Source organism: Muscardinus avellanarius (genome assembly GCF_963383645.1).
Source record: "Muscardinus avellanarius genome assembly, chromosome: 17".
In the NCBI taxonomy this organism is placed as follows: Eukaryota; Metazoa; Chordata; class Mammalia; order Rodentia; family Gliridae; genus Muscardinus; species Muscardinus avellanarius.
In genome coordinates, this window is record NC_137803.1 from 28917726 (window position 1) to 28937968 (window position 20243).

At 49.4% G+C, this 20243-nt stretch overlaps 1 protein-coding gene across 3 annotated transcripts in view; it reads left to right on the forward strand.

Moving 5' to 3' along the window:
• Positions 1–20243, forward strand: part of ST8SIA5 (ST8 alpha-N-acetyl-neuraminide alpha-2,8-sialyltransferase 5) — a gene marked incomplete at both ends in the record, with an annotated part of 78390 nt that overhangs the window by 50679 nt on the left and 7468 nt on the right. For 2 of the 3 annotated variants that reach the window (XM_080714839.1, XM_080714840.1), the window contains 4 exons: positions 1252–1344; positions 14367–14453; positions 15440–15584; positions 18113–18225. In XM_080714839.1, coding sequence (XP_080570965.1) covers positions 1252–1344; positions 14367–14453; positions 15440–15584; positions 18113–18225 — 438 coding nt within the window. The remainder of the gene's footprint in view (positions 1–1251; positions 1345–14366; positions 14454–15439; positions 15585–18112; positions 18226–20243) is intronic. The other variant, XM_080714841.1, reaches the window with a different exon arrangement.

Below are 20243 nucleotides of genomic sequence, written 5' to 3' on the forward strand. Positions count from 1 at the left end.
CCCAGCGCCATTTTTTGTTCTTTATTTTGAAACAGGGTCTCACTGAGTTGCAAAGGGCCTCACTAAGTAGCTGAGGCTGTCCACGAACTGCAGTCCTCCTGTCTCAGCCTCCCAAATGCTGGAATTACAAGCGTGCGCCACCGTGCCTGGCTTCTGCTAAATTTTTTTATGATAGTAGAATAAGGAACCAATTTAGTTAATAAATAAAACTCAATTTGTATAAAGTGTTCTGAGTTGGGGATGGTGTAATCCAGTACTTGGGAGGATGAGACAGGAGGATTGCACATTTAGGGACAGCCTCAGCAATATGGTGAGACTCACAGCAACCTAGCTAGATCCTCCCTGTTTTAAAATAAAATAAAAGGCCGGGCGTGGTGGCGCACGCGTGTAATCCCCGCGCTTGGGAGGCGGAGACAGGAGGATCGTGCAGGTTCGAAGCCAGCCTTGCTGGCGTAAGAGACCCTGTTTCAAAAATATAAAATAGGTCTGGGAGTGTAGCCCGGAGGAAGAAGGGCTTCCAGGAACCCCAGTACCACCAAAAAAAAAAAAAATAATAATAATAATAAATAAAAAAAATTAAAAAAAGAAAATAAAGAAAAATATTAAAAAATTGTCAAAAGGGGCTAGGAATGTAGCTCAGAGGTAGAATGCCCCTGGGTTCAATCCCCAGTAAACACACACACACACACACACACACACACACACACACACATACACACACACACACGTGTGCACACACACACACCACACACGTTTTCATAGTTTAAAATATTATTTAAATATGTAATCATATTACTTAAAATTAGCTATTAGATTATACTAAAATTATTAAGAATCCTTATCAATATAACTTTAAAGTATTGAATGTGAAATTTTATTTAAATTACAATTTTTTTCCAGTATCATTGGGGCTGAATCTAAAACAGCCAATATATGGGGTGAAATGTTTCAAGGATCTCCGGAGTTGTGTGCACACATTTATACGTGTTAGTTTGTTGTGTGAAGTGATTGCTGGCATATGTGGGGCCGTGCTGGGGTGTACACAAAGGGTGCCTGTATTTCTGGTCCTTGGTATCCTGGCATTCCCACTAAGTGATCACCTGCCTGGAGCCTCCCACCAGGCCTTTGCTGCCGTGGGGCTGGCTTGCTGTGTTCCACTGAGACAGACCCCCTACCCCTACAGGACCCTTGGTAGGCTCCGGAAAACCTGGCCTGCCTCTCAGTGTAATCTCTGTTCCTGTTGGTTCTCAGGTACTTTGAATTTTACGAGGGGCCTTTAGAATATAACTCCACGAGATGCTGGGAGCTGAGGCAGGAGATACTGGAAGTGAAGGTGCTGTCCATGTGAGTGGCGGGCCAGGTGGGGGTGGGGCGCATGTGGAGGTGGGGCAGGGCTGGGGCAGCTGGGGACAAGGACAAGGGAACAGGGTCAACTCATGCAACAAAAAGTAGGTCTTCTTCCTCGCGGCTATTGGCATTTGCAAAGTCCTGGGAGCTGCCTTCTGACAAAAGGCCAGATTGGCAAAGTCACCTCTGACGGCTGGGGTGTTGAGTCCCCGGCTCAGTTTCCAGTCTCCCTGATTATCATCGCTGGGCTCCTCTCGTGTAGACCTGGAAGAGGGCGCAGGAGTGACTCACCTGAAACTCAGCACTTGGCACCACAGGGGCCAAGCCTCGCCCTCTTGCATCACCTTTAACATTTTTAATTTCATTAAAGGTTTTAATATTTTAGTTATTTACATGATCCAACACTCAGAGGGTACAGAGAGTATTCAGTGAAATGTCCCCTTCTCAGCCATCAAGTTCTCCTCCCCAGGGGCCCAGTGTGTCCTTCCACAGCGCGCTGGGCGTGAACCAGCGGTTGCATACTTCGTTCTTTAATTAATTAATTAATTAATTGTGGTACTGGGGATGGAATCCAGAAGTATTCTACCTCCGAGCTACGCCCCCAGCCCTATTTTTTAAATTCTTTGTTTTGAAACAGGATCTCACTGAGTTGTGAAAGGCCTCAGTAAGTACCTGAGGCTGGCCGCGAACCGCGATCCTCCCGTCTCAGCCTCCCAAATGCTGGGATTATAAGTGTGTGCACCCATGCCTGTGCTTACTTGGTTCTTTAAATACAGTTTTTACACGAGTGATAAAAGAAGTGTGCTCCCCTGGCCCTCTCGGCAGTATCACCTCTGGTTCTCTTACATCCATGGTAAAAAAAAAAGAAAAAAAGAGAAAAAAAAAAGCACCTCTGATGGCGAGCATGCTAGTGTGCATGTGTCTGAGTTTCCAGCAGACCCGGTTAGAGTACTTTGTATTATATTATTCATGACATAATCTATATTTATTTAGAAAGTCACATCTGGATGTGGGGAGGGGAATATAGTTTAATCAGAAGCAGGCTATGTAGGGTTCTCATCTGGATGCAAGCCCCCATGACAGGACCCCAGGAACCTCTGCCCTTGGCCCACAGGCAGCAGCCCCATGTGCTGCGGGTCCAGCTGGCGTGGGTTGTACAGAGGGCCCGGGGCTTGGGGCCAGGCGTGGGTTCCTGAGCTGATCGTACACCTTACTAGCTCTGACCTGTTAGACCAATGGACGGTTGCTGTTGACAAGCTGAAATACTGAGTGTGGAAGTGGAGGGCCCAGCTGTCTGCACGCACTGTGACAGGAGCTTGCAAACACTGATGCCCGATTCTCTTTCCTTCCTGGAATCCAGCAGCAGCAGTGAGCTGGGCTGGCACACATAGTCTTGGCCAGCTGGATTTCTGTCACTATAACAAATACCTCAGAAAATCAACGTATAAAGAGAAAAGGGTTACTCTGGCTTATAGTTTTGGAGGCTTCAGTCTGTGGTCAGGTGGCCCTGTCACTTCTGGACCGGTGGGGGGCAGCACAGCAGGCGGGGAGCGTGAAGCAGAGTAAAGTTGCTCACCTCCTGGCTGAGATGCAAAATGAGAAAGAGGAGGAAATCAGGATCCCCTTCAAAGACCCCCAACGACCTGGAGACCTCCCGCTAAGCTCTGTCTCTAAAGGCTCCACAACCCACCAGGCATGGTGGCACATGTCTGTAACATAATCCCAGTAGTTGGGAGGCTGCGACAGGAGGCTCACAGGTTTGAGAACAGCCTCAGCAAGTAGTGAGACTCTCATCAACCTAGTGAGACCCTGTTTCAAAACAAAATAAATAAGATAAATTGGGCTGGGAGTGTAGTTTAGAGGAAGACTGCCCCTTGGTTTAACCCCAAGTACCTCCTCCCAAAAACACACACACAAATAAAGGTTCCAAAACCACCCAATAGTACCATTCAAAGGAACAAGCCTTCGAACATGGGCCCTTGGAGGGTATTTAAGATTCACACCACAGCAGACTCCATAAGTAGGAACCGCTAGAAAGTCCAGGAGAGCTGTGATGGTCGTGGCCCTGCACTAACCAGTGGGCTGTGTGCCCTCCCAGAGGTGAGCAGCCAAGGCAGCCCACCCCCAAGGCTGCACTCAGCTCTGGGCCAAGCACAGACCATGCGGTCCCAGCACTCATGGGGCTCACAGCCCAGCGGGGGAAACAGACAGAAGTAACAAGTAACTACCCTAAGCAGACAAGGGGTGGCGGGGAATCTGACCGGGTGGTGGGGAATCTGACGCTGAAGGGGGCTCCAGGCAAGGCTTCCTTGTGGCAGGCTGACGGGAGGATCCTGGATGGGACATTTGCACAAGGTCCGGAGCCAGGAGGAGCCTGCTGTGTCCTGGATCTGGAGGACCAGGGCAGCTTGAGTGCCAGGGCCAGAGGAGGGAGGGCCTTCTGCACCGACTGCCTGGGCTTGTCTTTATCTGAGGGCCATGGGAGCCCATGCCAGGGCTTCAGTAGGGCATAGGAGGGTGCTTTTGGGGGGCTTGAACCAGAGGTATTCTACCTGTAAGCTACACCCCATACCTATTTTATTTTGACACAGGGTCTTGCTAAGCTGCTGAGACTGGCCTCTAACCTGCAGTCCTCCTGTCTCAGCATCCCAAAGTACTGGGATTACAGGCCTGGACCACCACGCGCGGTGGGAGTGTGCTTTGATTGGCATTTTGGAACACTGAGGAGGATTAGTGACAGACACCCCCCAGGCCTTGGTCAGGAGCCAATTCAGAAGCTCAGGAGCAGAGAGCCTCTCTTTTCTCAGAATTAAAATATTCCAGGCCCTTGCATGTTTGAGGAAATCTAGAGCTTACTTTGGAGTTTACAAAGGGAAGAGTTAATTTTTAAAATGATAAAATGTACAGTTTCTTCATGGTTACTTTGAGGTCTGGACAGAAAGAGCTGAGAAACCCCATAAACAGGTCATCCCTTCCTGCACTCTCCCCACCTGCTCTGTTTTCTGTGTATTTGGGTTGGTGCTTGCATCAGGCTCCTACGGCCGTGTGAAGAGTCCCACACGAGGGGCTTAGACACAGACCCTGACTTCTCGCAGCGCTGGGAGCTGCAGTCAGAGAGGGCAAGTTGTGTGCGGGCTGGTTCCTTCCAGGGCCCTCTCCTTGGCTGGCTGATGGCCACCTCTCCCGGGTCCTCACGTGGCTGCCCTTGGACTGTGTCTTGTGTCCTGATCTTGTCTTAGAAGGACACCAATCCTATTGCATTAGGGCCCACCACAGTGACTTTATTCTACCTTAATGACCTCTTTCTAGACCCTTTCTCCAAATATAGTCCCACTGTGGGGTGCGGGTGGTTGTAACCACAACATATGAATTTAGACGGGATATAATGCAGCCCCTAACAGCCCCCATCACAGCTGACATCTGGGGACCAGATGAGAAACTATCCAGGCCTTTTGCTTTGAGCCTGAACACACCATTATGGGCTGGTGTCCGTCATGGTCATGGCTGTCCCTGGTCAAGGCTCCAGTTGAGGATGCTTGGGCCTCCTCAGATTTGGAATTAGTTCTCATCTCTGCCTTTGGGGCACCCCCTCTGCCTCCCCCGGGGCTGGGTTCCTGGCCTGTCTTCCAGGACAGCTGTCCTCTCTGTATTTCTAAGCTCCAAAGTCTGAGAGGAGGTGAGACCCAGGTCATTTATGGGCATCAGCGTGGGAGCCTGGGGGTGTCAGGGTACAGCACACCAGTATCTCCTTTCCTGAGTCCCCAAGCTGAGGGTCAGTGGTCCTCCAGCGATGAAATCAGAGCACCTCAGAGGCTGACCTCTGATCTGAGCGGTTCTGACATCATTTGGGACCCGGGGGCTTCACTGTGCTGCAGTTCAGCACTGTGACCGGACACGTGGGACCAGCCCTGAGTCATCAGGAGAAGGTCAGATCCCCATCTGTGGAGGCGGCCGGATGGATCCGCTCATGTCCCTTCGGGCGCACAGAATGTCAGCTGGCGTTCTGTCTGAAGAGACAGGGAGGTGTGTGATTCATCTGGGTATAATTTTGATCCAAAATTGCTCAAATCAAAGTTAAAAATCAGTCAGCCAGAAAATTCCCGCATGGAAAATGCTGCACTCCCTGACAACATCAGATACACGAGGAATTGTTCTATGATGGTTGCTTAGAAAAATGAATTGTTGCTAGTTCTTGTTAAAATTATTGATGTTGACTTTAGTAATTCTGGAACCTCTTTATTTTAAAATAAAAATCTTCAGTTGCTGCCCGTGCTTATACCCAGATAGGGATCATGCCTGAGAACTCCCATGTTGGCTTTTCCCATCTTTCTGGGTGTGGGGACTGTGGATCTGAGCCCAGGAATGAGACCAGGAGAAAAATCTGAAAGCCACAGCTACTGGGCAGTCACCCACCCTGGGCTGGGAGCCTCCTTTCTGCCCCTGGGTCTCCTCCAAGCTGAGATCCAGGGCAGCATTGATAAGTCCAAGTCCTCCGCCAGGCGGGGGCTCCTGGAGGGTGGGACTGGGCTTAGGAATCCCTGAGTCTGGCCCTGTGTGGACTCAGGACACACTTGTGAAATTAATGAGTGGATGTGGAAGTGAGTGAGACCTGGGTGCAAACATAGGTGGCCACGGAAGAAAAGTAGAACAAGGAAGGGCCATGTGATTATTGTCTCTTGCACATGAAAGTCACGTTTCTTATAATAATAATAAGCCATAGTCCCTGCCCCACTGAATGGACTTCTCAATTCTCAGCTGCCCCCTCTGGCGATTACCTCCACAGTTCTCTGTAAAGCACGCGTGCTGCTCTTCCCCGGCGATCACTGCTGTGCTGTGCTGGGTGAGGACTGTGCCCCCTCACTCCAGGCCCAGCCCCTCCCCGCATTTCCCAGGTTGGAGGCTGCTATGGTTTGTCACCCAATGGTTCTCTGGTCGGAGGCTTGGTTTTCAGTAGGGCTGTATTGAGGCAGTGAAACTTATAAACGCTAGGACTTAGTGGGGGTCATTGGGAGCTTCACCCTCAGAAGAGAATAATGCCGGTCTCTGGAGTGAGCTGATTCCCACGAGAACAGGCTGTTAAAAAGAGCCTGGAAAGCTCCCAAAATCAATATCAAAGACCTGGGTGGGGAAGGGAAGGGAGGGAGGGGGCAGGACCTTGGGGAGGGCACCAAAAACTAGGCACATACATCTGTCTGACACTCTATACTCTAACATGGTATAAAATCTACAATGCACTGGATAAAAGTAAGTAATAAAAGAGCCTCAACTCCAAATCTCTCCAGCTTCTGGTCTTGCCGTGTGATCTCTTCTGATGTGACCCATTTTCCTTTCTGAGTTTCTGCCATGTTAGGATTTAGGCAAAGGGGCTCTTGCTCAAGGCTGAACCAAGGGGGACATCTAATTTTGAACTTTCAGCCTCCCAAACTCTGAGCTAAATAAAGATTTTTTTTTTCTTTCTAAGAACCCAGTCTCTGGTATTTTGTTATAACAACAGAAAACAGACTACTACAAAGAGTATCGATAGTTTTTTTCTTAGTTCTTCTATATCTTATTAGAAGAACTAAATAAGAACTTCTACCTAAGTAATCTGTTTCTTCTCCTATGAAATACAGCCAGTGCCTCTAGATCCTGCACTGTGTAAGATGGGGCTTTTAAAACTACCCCCACTTTTAGTTCCCCTTTTAGCCTATGGCATCAGACATCCCTGAGCATATGTCTGAAATGTCAAGAATAATAGAATTTTATTTGTTCTTTTTTTTTTTTGGTACAAGGGATTAAACTCAAGCTACACCCCCAGCCCTTTTTATTTTATTTATTTATTATTTATTTATTTATTTATTTATTTATTTATTTTGTGGTACTGGGGGTGGAACCCAGGGGCTTCCTACCTCCGGGCTTTACTCCCAGACCTATTTTATATTTTATTTAGAAACAGGGTCTCACTAAGTTGCCAAGAGCCCCACTAAGTAGCTGAGGCTGGCTTTAAACCTGTGCGATCCTCCTGGGTCAGCCTCCCAAGCGTGGGGATTACAAGAGTGGCCACCATGCCCGGCTATTTTATATTTTGAAAAGGGATCTCACTAGGTTGCTGACAATCTCACTAAGTTGCTGAAGCTGTCCTTGAACCTGTGATCCTCCTTTCTCAGCCTCCCAAGTACTGGGGTTACAGGTGTGTGTCATCATATCTGGATAGCATTTTACTTGTAATCATAACAAACCTTAATTGGGCTTTCTTTAGAAGTTGACTTTTAGAAGTTGACAGTGCAGATAATATTCACTGAAGGTCTGGCAGGAATCTGATTCCATCTGATTCCATTTTTTTCCTTGTACTTTTTTTTTCATCTTTCTTTTATCCTCTTTACTTCTATTGTGCCCCCTTTTTTTTTTTTTGGTGCTGGGAATTGAACAAAGGGACACTTTACCACTGAACTACATCCTCACCTCTATTTATATATTTATTTTATTTGGAGACAGAGTCTTCCTTAAACTGCCCATTCTGGCCTGGATTGTGCCGGGCTCCTCCCAAACAGCTGTGATTACAGGTGTGGACCAGTTGATGCCCTATTTTCGCCCTGTCTCTTCATAAAATCAGGCATTGCTTCCCTCCATTAGGTCTCCCATCATCTTTGGTTTCAGTTTGGACAGGCTGCTTTCTTGGCGGGTCACACAGAAGTTGTCCACGCACTTCCCTCCGATGCCTTTTTAGGTTGGATTCAACTTTGCTTTTCTTATTTACTTCCACCCACTCTCAAGTAAATTCCCAAGGAGCAGTGGGTAGGAGGGAAAGTTCTGAATCCTCCTGTGTCTAATTGATAAATTCTGTCTTTGTTCTTGATTGTTGGTTTGGTGGATTGTTGGATTGCTGATTTAGCAGATGGGATTTTAGCTGAGAATCACTTTCCCTCAGAATGTTGAAGACCTTATCCACCATTTTCTTCCTCCTTTTTTATTTATATTTATTTATTTATTTATGGTAGTACAAAACCCCGGGGCAGTCTACATCCAAGCTACACTCCCAGCCCTATTTTTTATTCTTTATTTTGAAACAGGTTCTAAGTTATGGAAGGTCTTACTAAGTAGCTGAGGCTGGCCATAAACCTAAGATCCTCCTTTCTCAGCCTCCCAAGTACTGGGATTACAAGCGTGCACCACCATGCTGGCTTATTCATATTTTTTTTTTTTTTTTTTTTTGGTGATACTGGGGATGAAACCCAGGGGCCTTCTACCTCAGGGCTACACTTCCAGACCTATTTTATATTTTATTTGGAAACAGTCTCTTAAGCCAGCTGAGGCTGGCTTTTAACCTGCATGATCCTCCTGTCTCAGCCTCCCAAGCGCGGAGATTACAAGCATGCGCCACTGCGCCCGGCTCATTCATATCTTTTAATGTCAACATTTTTCTCTGTCCTTTGCTTTTACGTTCTGGTAAAAATTTTTTACTTCATCTTTCAACTCTGCTAAGAAACTCTTCCTACCCCCACTCTGCCGGAGCTTTTTCTCTTTTCTGAGAGCAATCTATTCTTATTTTTAAGGATAACATGTTTTGGAAATCTCTGAGGACACGTAGAATCTTGTTGAGTCCTCTTATTCCTTCACAAGTCTTCTCTGTGGTCCTCCTCTCTGACCTTGGTTTGTCTCCTTCAGGTTAACCAGGCGGCCCTAGGTTGTCTATTCATATTTAAATTTACAAACAGTAGGTGCTCTGAAGTTGTTCAAGATGCTGCTGAGCTTTTTGCTGCTAGGATGCCCAGTTCTTTTAACTGGGAATGACAGTGTTTTTAAGAGGAACGGACAGTCCAGTTTATCCCTCTTCCTCTTCTGCTGGACATTAAATATTTGGCTGCCATGGGGGGCCGAGCGGACTTAATGGTTCTTGCAGACTCACAGCTGATTCCCATTCTCAGAGACACACCCCTCCCATGCTCCACTTCTCTCTCTCTCTTCTCTTCTCTCTCTCTCTCTCTCTCTCTCTCTCTCTCTCTCTCTCTCTCTCTCTCTCTCTTTTTGTGGTGGTACTGAGGGCAGAACCCAGGGGCTTTCTACCTCCAGGCTATACTCCCAGACCTATTTTATACTTTATTTGGAAACAGAGTCTCACTATGTTTACTAAGAACCTCAGTAAGTAGCTGAGGCTGGCTTTGAACCTGTGCGATCCTCCTGTCTCAGCCTCCCAAGTGCAGGAATTACAAGCGTGCACCACCACACCCGACTGCCACCCCTCTTTTAAGATTTCCCCCTTGGCCATATCTGTTTTTGTGTTACTTCTCCTCTTTAACACTGGTGTCCATCTTTCTTCGAAGGAGGCATCCCTCCCTGTTTTTCTGTTCATCCTGTAGTTTTATCCCTTATAAGTCCTATCCTGTAGTTTTATCCCTTATAAGTCCTCTTCTGGAGTGTTAGCGGTGTCTTAGGAGAAAGGAGAGAAGAGTCTAAGGTCAACTCTCCATCTTTGTGTGTGTGTGTGGTACTGGGGATTGAACTCAGGGGCATTCTACCTCTGAGCTACACCCCCAGCTTCATTTTTTTACTCTTTTATTTGAAACAGGATCTCACCAAGTTGCAGAGGGCCTCACAAGTAGCTGAGGCCAGCTGAAAACCTTCAATCCTCCTTGTCTCAGCCTCCCAAGTACTGGGATTACAAGCATGCACCACCACACCCGGCTTTCAACCCTCCATCTTTAAAGTAAAAGTGATGCCTGTATTTTTTAAAAATTTTTATTGGTGCATTGTAGTCAGACATCTTAATTAATTAAGTACAAGATGGTGAAGGCATACATGCTCACATCACCCAGTTAGCCCTTACCCAATTCCTGCCCCATCCCCTCTCCCTCCTTTTCATGTTTGGCTTAGTTATTGGTATGTTTGGCTTAGTTATTTGATATGTTTGTTAATGTACATGATGAACATTAGAGAATTTCCCTCTTCCCCCCTGATGTCTGTATTTGTAATGCCATCTACAAAATATTTTTACACCTAAGATTCCATTTGATCTCTTTGACAACCTTGGCGATCAGCAGGGCAGAGGCTATGATATCCATTGTACAGATAAAGCAGCCACGTCTCAGTGAGATTAAGTGACTTGCCCAGGTCATGTTGTAAGTTGGGACTGGAGCCAGGATTCCAGGCTCGCTGTCTAGGGTGGGCCGAGGGCATTGGAGGCACAGAGAATAGGGCCCTGTGCTGTTGACAACTGAGCTCTAGGCCCTGTGCCTGGGGCATTGGTGGGCCGTGTTTATAGGATGCTTTCTTTGTGTTTGTAGGAGTTCTTGGATGCAGCAGCCCTGTAGGGACCTGTGGGCTGCAGAAAGGTGGGGGATGGGGAACACTGGTGAACCAGGGTTTGGTTATGGAATGGTACCTCTCTTCCAAAGTCCTGTGAGCTGCAGACTGGGGAGAGCTGCGGCAGAGGGTCGGAGACCGCCAGAATGAAGGCTTGCCTTCCATCAGGATGAGAGGAGGGTCTTTAACTGCTAAGCAGGTTCCTGCCCAGACCCTTTGTATTCACTCTTTTCTCTGCCTGGAATGCACTTCCCCCATATATTTCCGTGGCTCGTGCCTATATCATTTTCGGTCTCTGTATAGTTTTTCTCCTCAGGAAAGCCTTCCCTGTCAACCACTCCAACTAGTCACTTCCCTGTCACTTTGCCCTACTTCATTTTTGTCATAGCACTTAGCACTTCCAGACCAGTCATTCTACATGTTTCCTCCCCTCTCACTACCACACACATTGGTATATAAGCCATATGCAGACAGGGAGTTGTTTGGTCTCTACTCTATTTTCAGTCCCTCTCACATCAAAGCATCCAGGAGCTAGTCAAGAGACTCGATTTGAACTTAGAGTTACCAATGGCTCATGAGTCCATTGAGATCCTCCACAGATACTCCCTAGGCATTTGCTCTGTGTCTTAGCACTGGTGTAACAGCGGTAAACTGAGGCATGCGCGCTGTCCCCATGGTATTTACTGTGTAGTGAGAAAGATGAGTGAATAAGGACGGATTCTGGGTTTTGCAAAAGTAGGGAGTAGAGCAGGAGGTGAATGACCCAGTCAAGGCAGTTAGGTTTAGCATTAATGATGATTTACATCACAGGACTCTATCTGTGTGTTGGGCGTCAGGCCTAGTCCTCTACTGTATCATCTTACTTAATAATTATAGAATCTGTGAGGACAAAAGATCATTATTATGTCCGTTTTATAGATGAGAAAGCTGAGGCTCAGAGAAGTTAACAAGCCACCTGATGTCCCCTAGTTAGAAGGTGTCTGAACTGTGTCTTAGACCTAGTTCTGAAATCTAGGTACGTAGTCACTGTCCTCTATGATTTTTTCTGCAGTCACCCCTCCTTAGCAGCCACATTTCCTCTCTTTAGGTGAGGCTTGCCCTGTTTGGGACACAGGAACATACCTCTGCAGAACGAACCTGGTGTTCTTATTTTTCTTTCGTCTTCCTTCTCTTCCCCCTCCTCCTTCTCTTCTTTTTCTTCTTCTATTTACTTTTTCTTAACCATAATTAAATGGGTATTTACCTTTTTTTAGAATCACAGATTCCCCTTTGGGGAGATGATGAAGCCTTTGAATTCTTCCTCAAATATGCCCTTTAGTGGATCCAGGGTAAGAAGCACAGTTACAGCAGTTTCTTAGGAACATTCAGCTCTTGGGCCACTGCCCCGTTCATGATCAAACCAGAACAGGTGTCTTTAAGGCGCTCCTGTCTGCATAAAAGCCCAGGACCAGCCAGCTTCCTAAAGCCTATAACCGGTGAGCCTGGAAAGCTATGCCCTGTTGGCCCCGATCACAGACTGTGCGTGATCAGGAGACGTCATGGGCTTCCCTGAAGAGATGCACAGTCTGCCTTGCATTTCCACTGTTTCTGTGGAATTCCAGTCTTATGAAGTACTCTGTGGAAAAGGGATCCCATGATTCAGTAACTTTGGGGAATGCTGTATCTGGTATCCCATTCTTGGAAAATCACAATATTTGTATGTTAAAGGACCTGGGAAGTCTTGCAATAAAGAAAAGCAATGAACTTTAACTCAGCTTTCCCAGATGTATTTGACCATAGCATCCCCCTCCTTTTAAAAATCAGGTTAAACCATACTCAATTGCCATTTTTGTGTTTTGTGTGGCATCTTTATTGTATTAGAATGCCATGGAACACAAGCTGGGCGTGGTGGCGCACGCTTGTAATCCCCGCGCTTGGGAGGCAGAGACAGGAGGATCGCGCAGGTTCGAAGCCAGCCGCGCGCGCTGGCTTAGGAGACCCTGTTTCCAAATAAAAATGTAAAAATAGGTCTGGGAGTGTAGCCCGGAGGTAGAGGGCTTCCAGGAACCCCAGTACCACCAAAAAAGAAAAAAAAAAAGAATTCCATGGAACACACTTTGGGAAACACAAATATTATTGTGCAGATCTTCTTTTCTCCTCTGCTCCCCCACTGCACCCCCCATTTGCAAAGGGCTAATTGTATAAGGAAATTAATTTGCGTGCCCACCGAATGATGATAGTAAAAATAATCCCTTAGACAGCAGGGGTTAGGATAGTTTCACTTTACAGATGAGGAGACCGAGGATCCGAAATGACTGTAGTGACCCAGCCTGGGCATGAGCCAAGAAACAGCCAAGGATGGGGGGAGGGGGTGGCAGGCGCTGAGTATATATAAAGGCCTTAGAATGTGGTGTGGCCTTGACGTTAGGCATTGTCTGGAGAGGAGAGGAGAAGCAGGTGAGGGGGAAGGTGGCCGTGACGGAGTTACTGCAGATGAGGCTCTCAGAGGCCACTTAGTATTTCTGAGCATCTGTAACTGTGATTTGGCGCATTCATTTACCTCCCAGGATTTATCAAGCGTTGGTATTTTGCTAGGCACTGCTCTGGAAGCTGGAGATTCAGTACCGAAATGGAATGCATAATTACAAATATGCAAATGTAATTTTATAATTTAAGGACTAGTGTTTTTTTCTGCAGGATTCAGTCAAAGGGAGAATCCTAGGTGATTTAGACTTTCTCCTTCCTCAGAGTACCTGGGGACATCACAGAGCTGAGATGTTTCAAATCAACTGGCAGAAAGCCTGGCAGATGGCTTTTTTTTTTTTTTTTTTTTTTTGGTGGTACTGGGGTTCCTGGAAGCTCTTCTACCTCCGGGCTACACTCCCGCGGTATTTTATACTTTTTATTTGGAAACAGGGTCTCTTAAGCCAGCGCGGCTGGCTTTGAACCTGCGCGATCCTCCCGTCTCCGCCTCCCAAGTGCAGGGATTACAAGTGTGCACCACCACAACCGGCTCAGATGGTTTTTCAGAGAAAAGTGGCACAGCCTCAGTTTCCCATCCCTCCCCACATGTCGCTGGGCAATCGTGACCTGCCCTGAGGCACGAGGAGAAAGAGGGCATGCCATGGTCCCTAGCCTACTGTGTGCTGCGCACAGTGTGGGGGCTTGGCAGGTGTCTTGCTAGGAAAGCTATGTCACTCCTTTGTAGACCCTTGTCCCATGCAGGCCCAGCACAAAAAAGAATGGCTTGTGTAGTGAGACACGCAGACGTGGAGTGAGTGACTGGCGTGGGTGATGAGGTTTCTACTCCCAGATCCCTAGAAGCAGGAGGCATGCCACACAGGGCCACACAGGGGTTCCAGGGCTGGCCCGGGGTGAAGCATGAGGAGAAAGGGTGGCAGGCTCTTTAGCATGCTTTTCGTAGGACTGGCTAGTTGGAAAATTGCTGGCAGCCCTGAGGCTTCGGGACTGCCAGTAGGTATCTACCACTTTGTACTGGGATGATTAGGGCAGGGGGACAGTGGCTGTCTGAAAAGGAGGTGGCTGAGGTGGCTGCGTCTGCACCTGAGAGAAGTGCTTGCTTCTTCAGGCCCAGGCACCAGAGCATGAAGAATACAATAAGAAAATACAAACGCAAAGCTCCAGTCCAAGATTTGGCAGATGCGGGGGGTTGGGGGGGGCTCAGGAAGGGGCACTTGAGGAGATGATGACACTGGTCCCACCTGGCCCTCTGATCTGCTGTCTGTTCTCTGTTTCCAAAGGGTGAAGCAGTCAGAGTTGTTCGACAGGTGGAAGAGCCTCCAGATGTGCAAATGGGCGATGAACATCTCTGAAGCCAACCAGTTCAAGTACCTAGCGTTCATTTTCCTCCCCTCTTCTGGTGTGAGTCGCTTAGGGCCACCTCTTCAGATGGCCATTGTCCTGCAGGCAGCCTCCTGCCCCAGAGCTGGCCTTGACAGCCTCAGGAATCTGGGTGGTGGTGAGGTTCTGATTGCACCCAAAGTGAGGTGAGCGCTGGCTAGCTGCCATCCTCCCCACTCTGTTGTGAAGTCCTAATAGCAGCTCTACAGGTCAGTGCTGTCCCACCCAGCACACAGTTGGGATCAACGGAGGCCCCCAGAGGGGAGGTCTTTGCTCAAGGTCTCCCCACAGCCCTCCGGGACCTGCCTTATGCCTGGTAGCCAGTCGTAGGGTTCTGACAGCCCAGGCCAGCTGCCTGAGCCCCGCTGCAGATGACTTTCTCATTGTTCTCTAACTGCAATTAACAGATTACAAACTCCCAAAGCCGGCATGGTGGCTTGGGAGGCTGAGACAGGAGGATCACACGGATTCGAAGTCAGCCTCAGCTACTTAGTGAGGCTCTCAGCAACTTAGACCCTGTTTCCAAATAAACTATAAAATAGGTCTGGGAGTGTAGCCTCTAGGTAGAAAAGCCCCTGAGTTCCACCCCTAGTACCACACACACGAAAAGAAACTCCCAGAGAGGCAGGCGCTGTATATTAAAAGCTCTGCTGTCCAAGTCCCTGCCATCAGCAACTGTAATTCAAGCCCGAGGCACAGCATGTGGCTCTCAATCTGTGCTCCAGCCTTTGGGACCAGTGTAGCCATTGGGACCTGGGGCAGCGGGGGCTTCATGGCTGGACATCTGGCCTGGGCCCTGGAGAGGCAGCGTCAGGAGAGGCCGTAAGGCCCCCGTGCCAGGAGCATGGCTGGAGGGGAGGGGGAGGGGCAGCGAGGGCAGGAGTCAGGGCAGGCGCGCCTCAGCGACGCGACCCTGTGTTCTCCACGGGGCTGAGCTCTGCCTGTTGTCACTACCTGTCTTCCTGACCCGCAGGTCCACTCTGACCCGGTGCTGCAACGCCCCCGCCTTCCTCTTCACCACCCAGAAGAACACTCCCCTGGGCACGAAGCTCAAGTACGAGGTGGACAGCAGCGGCATCTACAACATCAACCAGGAGCTCTTCCACATGTTTCCTAAGGTGCCACCCTGCACAGGGCAGTCTGGGTGGAGTGAGGGACCTGCCCAGTCCTGGCTCTCTGTGGCAACACCCCTGTGGCTCTGCAGGACTCAGGCTTTGCCCTCTGCACCCAGGTTCCCTGGTCCTGCTGGTCTTAGGCCCATTAGACCTGGGTTTTGTTGGGGGCTCTGCCTGGGCACAATGGATGCCAACTAGCCATCATTTGTGTCCACTTGGGTGAGAAAGGGGCTAAAATCCTGGATATTCTGCTGCTTGCAGAGTACATCCTGCAGATCCCTGGGAGAGGGCCGCACATTTGTCCTTCCCTGAGGCAGGCACAGAGAGAATATCTAGGGAGGATTCCTACATATTCCGAAAGCACCGTCCACTTGAATCTTGGCAGTGGGAGATATGGCTCCTGTCAGATAACCTTGGGGGGGGGTGTAAATTTGTCTTTCAGACCCTTAGTCTCCTTGTGGGGTTTGTACTAGGAATAGGTTTGGCTGCTCATAAAAGAGCAGCCATATACAATATCAGACATAAACAGGAGAGACGTTTGTTTCTTTCGCTTCATGGAAGGAAGTCTGGAGGTGGTCTGATCAGGCCCAGTGCAGTGGTTCCCTGGCCCTGGGGCCAGAGGGACCCACATATGTAGCCTGTTCAGGTCACTAAGGCTCACTTGGGCTGACTATAGGCACAGACCCCAGCTCCAGTCTATCAGAGAAAGGGCCTCGGAGGCTGCTCTTGTCAGCAGGTGGGTGGGGGCTCTGAAGACAAGCAGATTGAATGAAGCTGGTTCATGAACCCCTTTTAGAGAGCTCAGGCCAGAGGAGGGCTGTGCTGAGTAGAGGCATTGCAGGTCTTTCTGGATACATCCAGAGGGTCTGAGCTGCCTTGCATCTCAGGAGTGCTAAGGAAACAAAGCCCAGAGTGTCCCTGTGTTCTGTCACGGGTACCAGAGTGTACCGCTGAGATTTGGGGACTCTGGGGGCTGGGGGAGGAGCTGAAGGCAAAATGACGGCACTGAGCCACCTTTACAAGGTGGTTTCTAACACGCCCTGGAACATGAAGCAGTGACAGGTGAACCCAGAGCCTATGCATACTGGTCAAGCACTCTACCTCTCACAGGTCACACGGGTCTGACACGACTGGAGGAGAGCCAGGGTTGTAGACTGCTGAGGCCCAGGGAGCCAAGCAGGGGTCACCAAACGTTCTCCGGCAAGAGCCAGAGTAAATGATTTGGGCGTGGTAGGCCATCTCATCTCACTTCTGTCCTCCCTGCCTGAAAGCAGTCATTAGCATGAATAAAGAAAGGAAGGCGAGCCGGGGCGTGGTGGAGCACACTTGGAATCCCAGCATCTGGGAGGCTGAGACCAGAGGATCGCAGTTCATGGACAGCCTCAGCTACTACTTAGTGAGGCCCTTGGCAACTCAGTGAGACTCTGTTTCAAAAATAAAAGAATAAAAAATAGGGCTGGGGGTGTAGCTCGGTGGCAGAATGCCCCTGGGTTCCATCCCCAGTACCAAAGGAAAAAACAAAAAACAAGAAACAAAAACGAGGGTAGCTGCATCAAGCATGCATCGGAATCTGAATTTTATATAATTGCCACATGTCACGTGTCTTTGGTTTGTTTCCAATCACTTAAAAATATAGGGGCTAAGGGTGGAGCTCAGTGGTAGAGTGCTTGACCAGTATGCATAGGCTCTGGGTTCCATCCCCAGCACTGCAAAAAAATTTTTAAAAAGAATAAAAAGAATTTAAAAGTCCCCCGTAGCTTGCAGGCCACACAAAAATGGGTGGTGGGCCAGGAGTGGCCCACAAGCCACCACTTGCTATTCCCTCGATAATTGAGCACATGACATAGGGCATCTCCCAAACATCCCTTCAGGTTAGACCTGCCCAGGCATTGTAAAACTTCGGCTTCCCAGCCTCCTGTCCTCACCCTGGAGATTCCAGTTCTATGGCTCTTAGACGGACCCTAGAAACTGACCATTTCAGATAGTTCTTGACTTACGGAAGTTTAGGGGAACACCCATACAAAATAATAAGCCTTTGATGATTTTTTCCAAAGATGGCTTCTGTTTCTTTCCTTCCTCTGGTAAAAGTCAGTGATATTTCCCCCGCTGGCTGTGAGATGCCTGTGCTTTCCCTGTCCTGGCTCAGGGGCCTGTCCCTCCAGGGCCATGAATTGGACAGTCTCCCTCCCACGTAATGCAGCATCTCTAGATTGAGCCTGATTCCCGATGATCTCACTGCAGAGCCATTCTCCGGGCACCCCTCCTGGCGGCTGGCCGGCTGGGTGTTCCAGGAGGCGAGATGCCTGTGGGTTCCTTGGTGTCAGAGATGGGAGAGCCCTTGGGGGCACCAAACAGTTACAGATCTCTCGAGCGCCCTTCTCATTTGCAAAGTGGAAACCCACTTATCTCCTTCCACCTTCCCAATAATAAAGCACAAAAGCTCACAGAGGCAGACACGGCCGCACAGGGGAGAGCCCCGGGTGCAGGCGGGGGTGGCATCCGCTCTGACAGCTGCGCCTGTGCTTCCCCAGGACATGCCCTACAACCGGTCGCAGTTTAAGAAGTGCGCAGTGGTGGGCAATGGGGGCATCCTAAAGAACAGCGGCTGCGGGAGGGAGATCAACAGTGCCGACTTTGTCTTCCGGTAAGAGAACATCGGTCTGTACCTGCTGCCTCCTCCGCCTCACGCCTGTCCTCCGAGCCAGCCCTCTAGGTGTGGCCCCAACCCCTAGCACCCCTGGCTCTGGGGTGGCCCTTCCTCTCTCCAGCCCCGTTCCTTTGGGTATGCTGTTGAACTCTCGGGTCCTCAGGGCCCACATCAGCAGAAGCGGAGGAACGCGGAGAGCAAACGTCACGGCAGATGTGGAGGTCCTGAGGACTCGCGGGCCTGCAGGTGTGGCGGCGAAGTCCGCTGGGCGGCCACCTCCCTGCATGCGTCCTCCCCTTCCACCGTGCTGGGCGGAGGCTGGGCAGCCTTGGGGCTTCACTCTGGCGTTTAGCTAGAGAGGGCCCTTGGGTTTCTTCTTATGTACGGCTCTGCCATATCTCTCTGGGGGTCCCGGCCTCCCTCTTTAGCCTGGATAAAGAAGAAAGGTTGACAGTGAGCTTTAAGCAGAAGAGCCCTGGCTTGAGCCGGCAGTGGGCGCTCAGGGGTCACAGATCCGCCATCACCGGGCCACTGAGTTGGTGGTAGGGTGGGGAGGGGAGAGGAGGTTTGGTGTGACCAGAGCTCTTAAAATAAAAAGCAGTTCCCGCATATTTTGGTTTCCTGGCAGTGCAGCCCCAGCCTTCTGTCCCTGTAAGAAGGTAGCCAAGGACACCCTGAGCCAGGCTTGGAAGTAGCATCGCCACTGTGGGTGGGTGGGTGGCGTGTGTGACAGACACCTCCCTCTGCTGTCCTGAGCCTGCTGGCATGCTCCCTGTGGCTTGTGATGAGCCCAGGATTGAGGCTAAGTCCTCCAACAGTGCAGCCCTCCCTGAATCCAGAGCCTGGCCACACCCCTGCAGAGGGAGGCAGGAATGGTCTCCTCTTCTTTGGTACTGAGGATTGAACCAAGAGGTTCAATTTTTACCTCCAAGCTATGACCCTAGCCTGATTTTTTATTTATTTATTTTTATTTTTTATTTTTTGGTGGTACTGGAGTTCCTGGAAGCCCTTCTACCTCTGGGCTACACTCCCAGACCTACTTTTTTATATTTTTATTTGGAAACAGGGTCTCTTAAGCCAGCGCGGCTGTCTTTGAACCTGCGTGATCCTCCTGTCTCTGCCTCCCAAGCGCGGGGATTACAAGCGTGCACCACCACGCCTGGCGTTATTTATTATTTATTTATTTATTTATTTATTTATTTATTTATTTATTTATTTATTGGTGGTACTGGGGTTCCTGGAAGCCCTTCTACCTCTGGGCTACACTCCCAGACCTATTTTTATATTTTTATTTAGAAACAGGGTCTCCTAAGCCAGCGCGCGCGGCTGGCTTCGAACCTGCGCGATCCTCCTGTCTCCGCCTCCCAAGCGCGGGGATTACAAGCGTGCGCCACCATGCCCGGCGTTATTTATTTTTTATTTAGAAACAGGATCTCACCAGGTTTCTGAGTCTTGATACATTGCCGAGGCTGGCTTTGAACCCGCCATCCTCCTGTCTCAGCCTCCCAAGTGTCGCGTCCCTCGACCAGCGATTAAGACACGACACGAAGCTCTTCTTGCAAGCCGTTTATTCAGGATACTCGTAATGGCGGAATGGCGAAGATCTGCCTCGCGCAGGGCATTATAAACATTAACTCACCCAATCACTTCTTGCCACATCTCACTCACTCACTGGCTCACGCTCGTCAGGTCACCACCACGTCATGTGTTACGCAACCCTAGCCTCCAAATATGGAGTTGCTTCCTGCACAGCCATGTGCCTAATCAAGCTCAGAGGCAGGAAGCCGGCGCCATCTTTCAATGGCGGCTCACCACAATTCCCCCTTTTTGTTTTTATAGGCAACAGGTAAGAGCAGAGGTTTGACCCCTATTAATCACTGGCACCTTTTTCTAGGGACGGGTACTTGGGTGCCTAACCCGTGTGCAGTCAAGCGTACTCTTCCTGAGGACCAAACTTGTGCCCTCAGCTGCAGTGCTTTGCCTTGCAACCTGAGCCACTATGCCTTAGCTGCCGC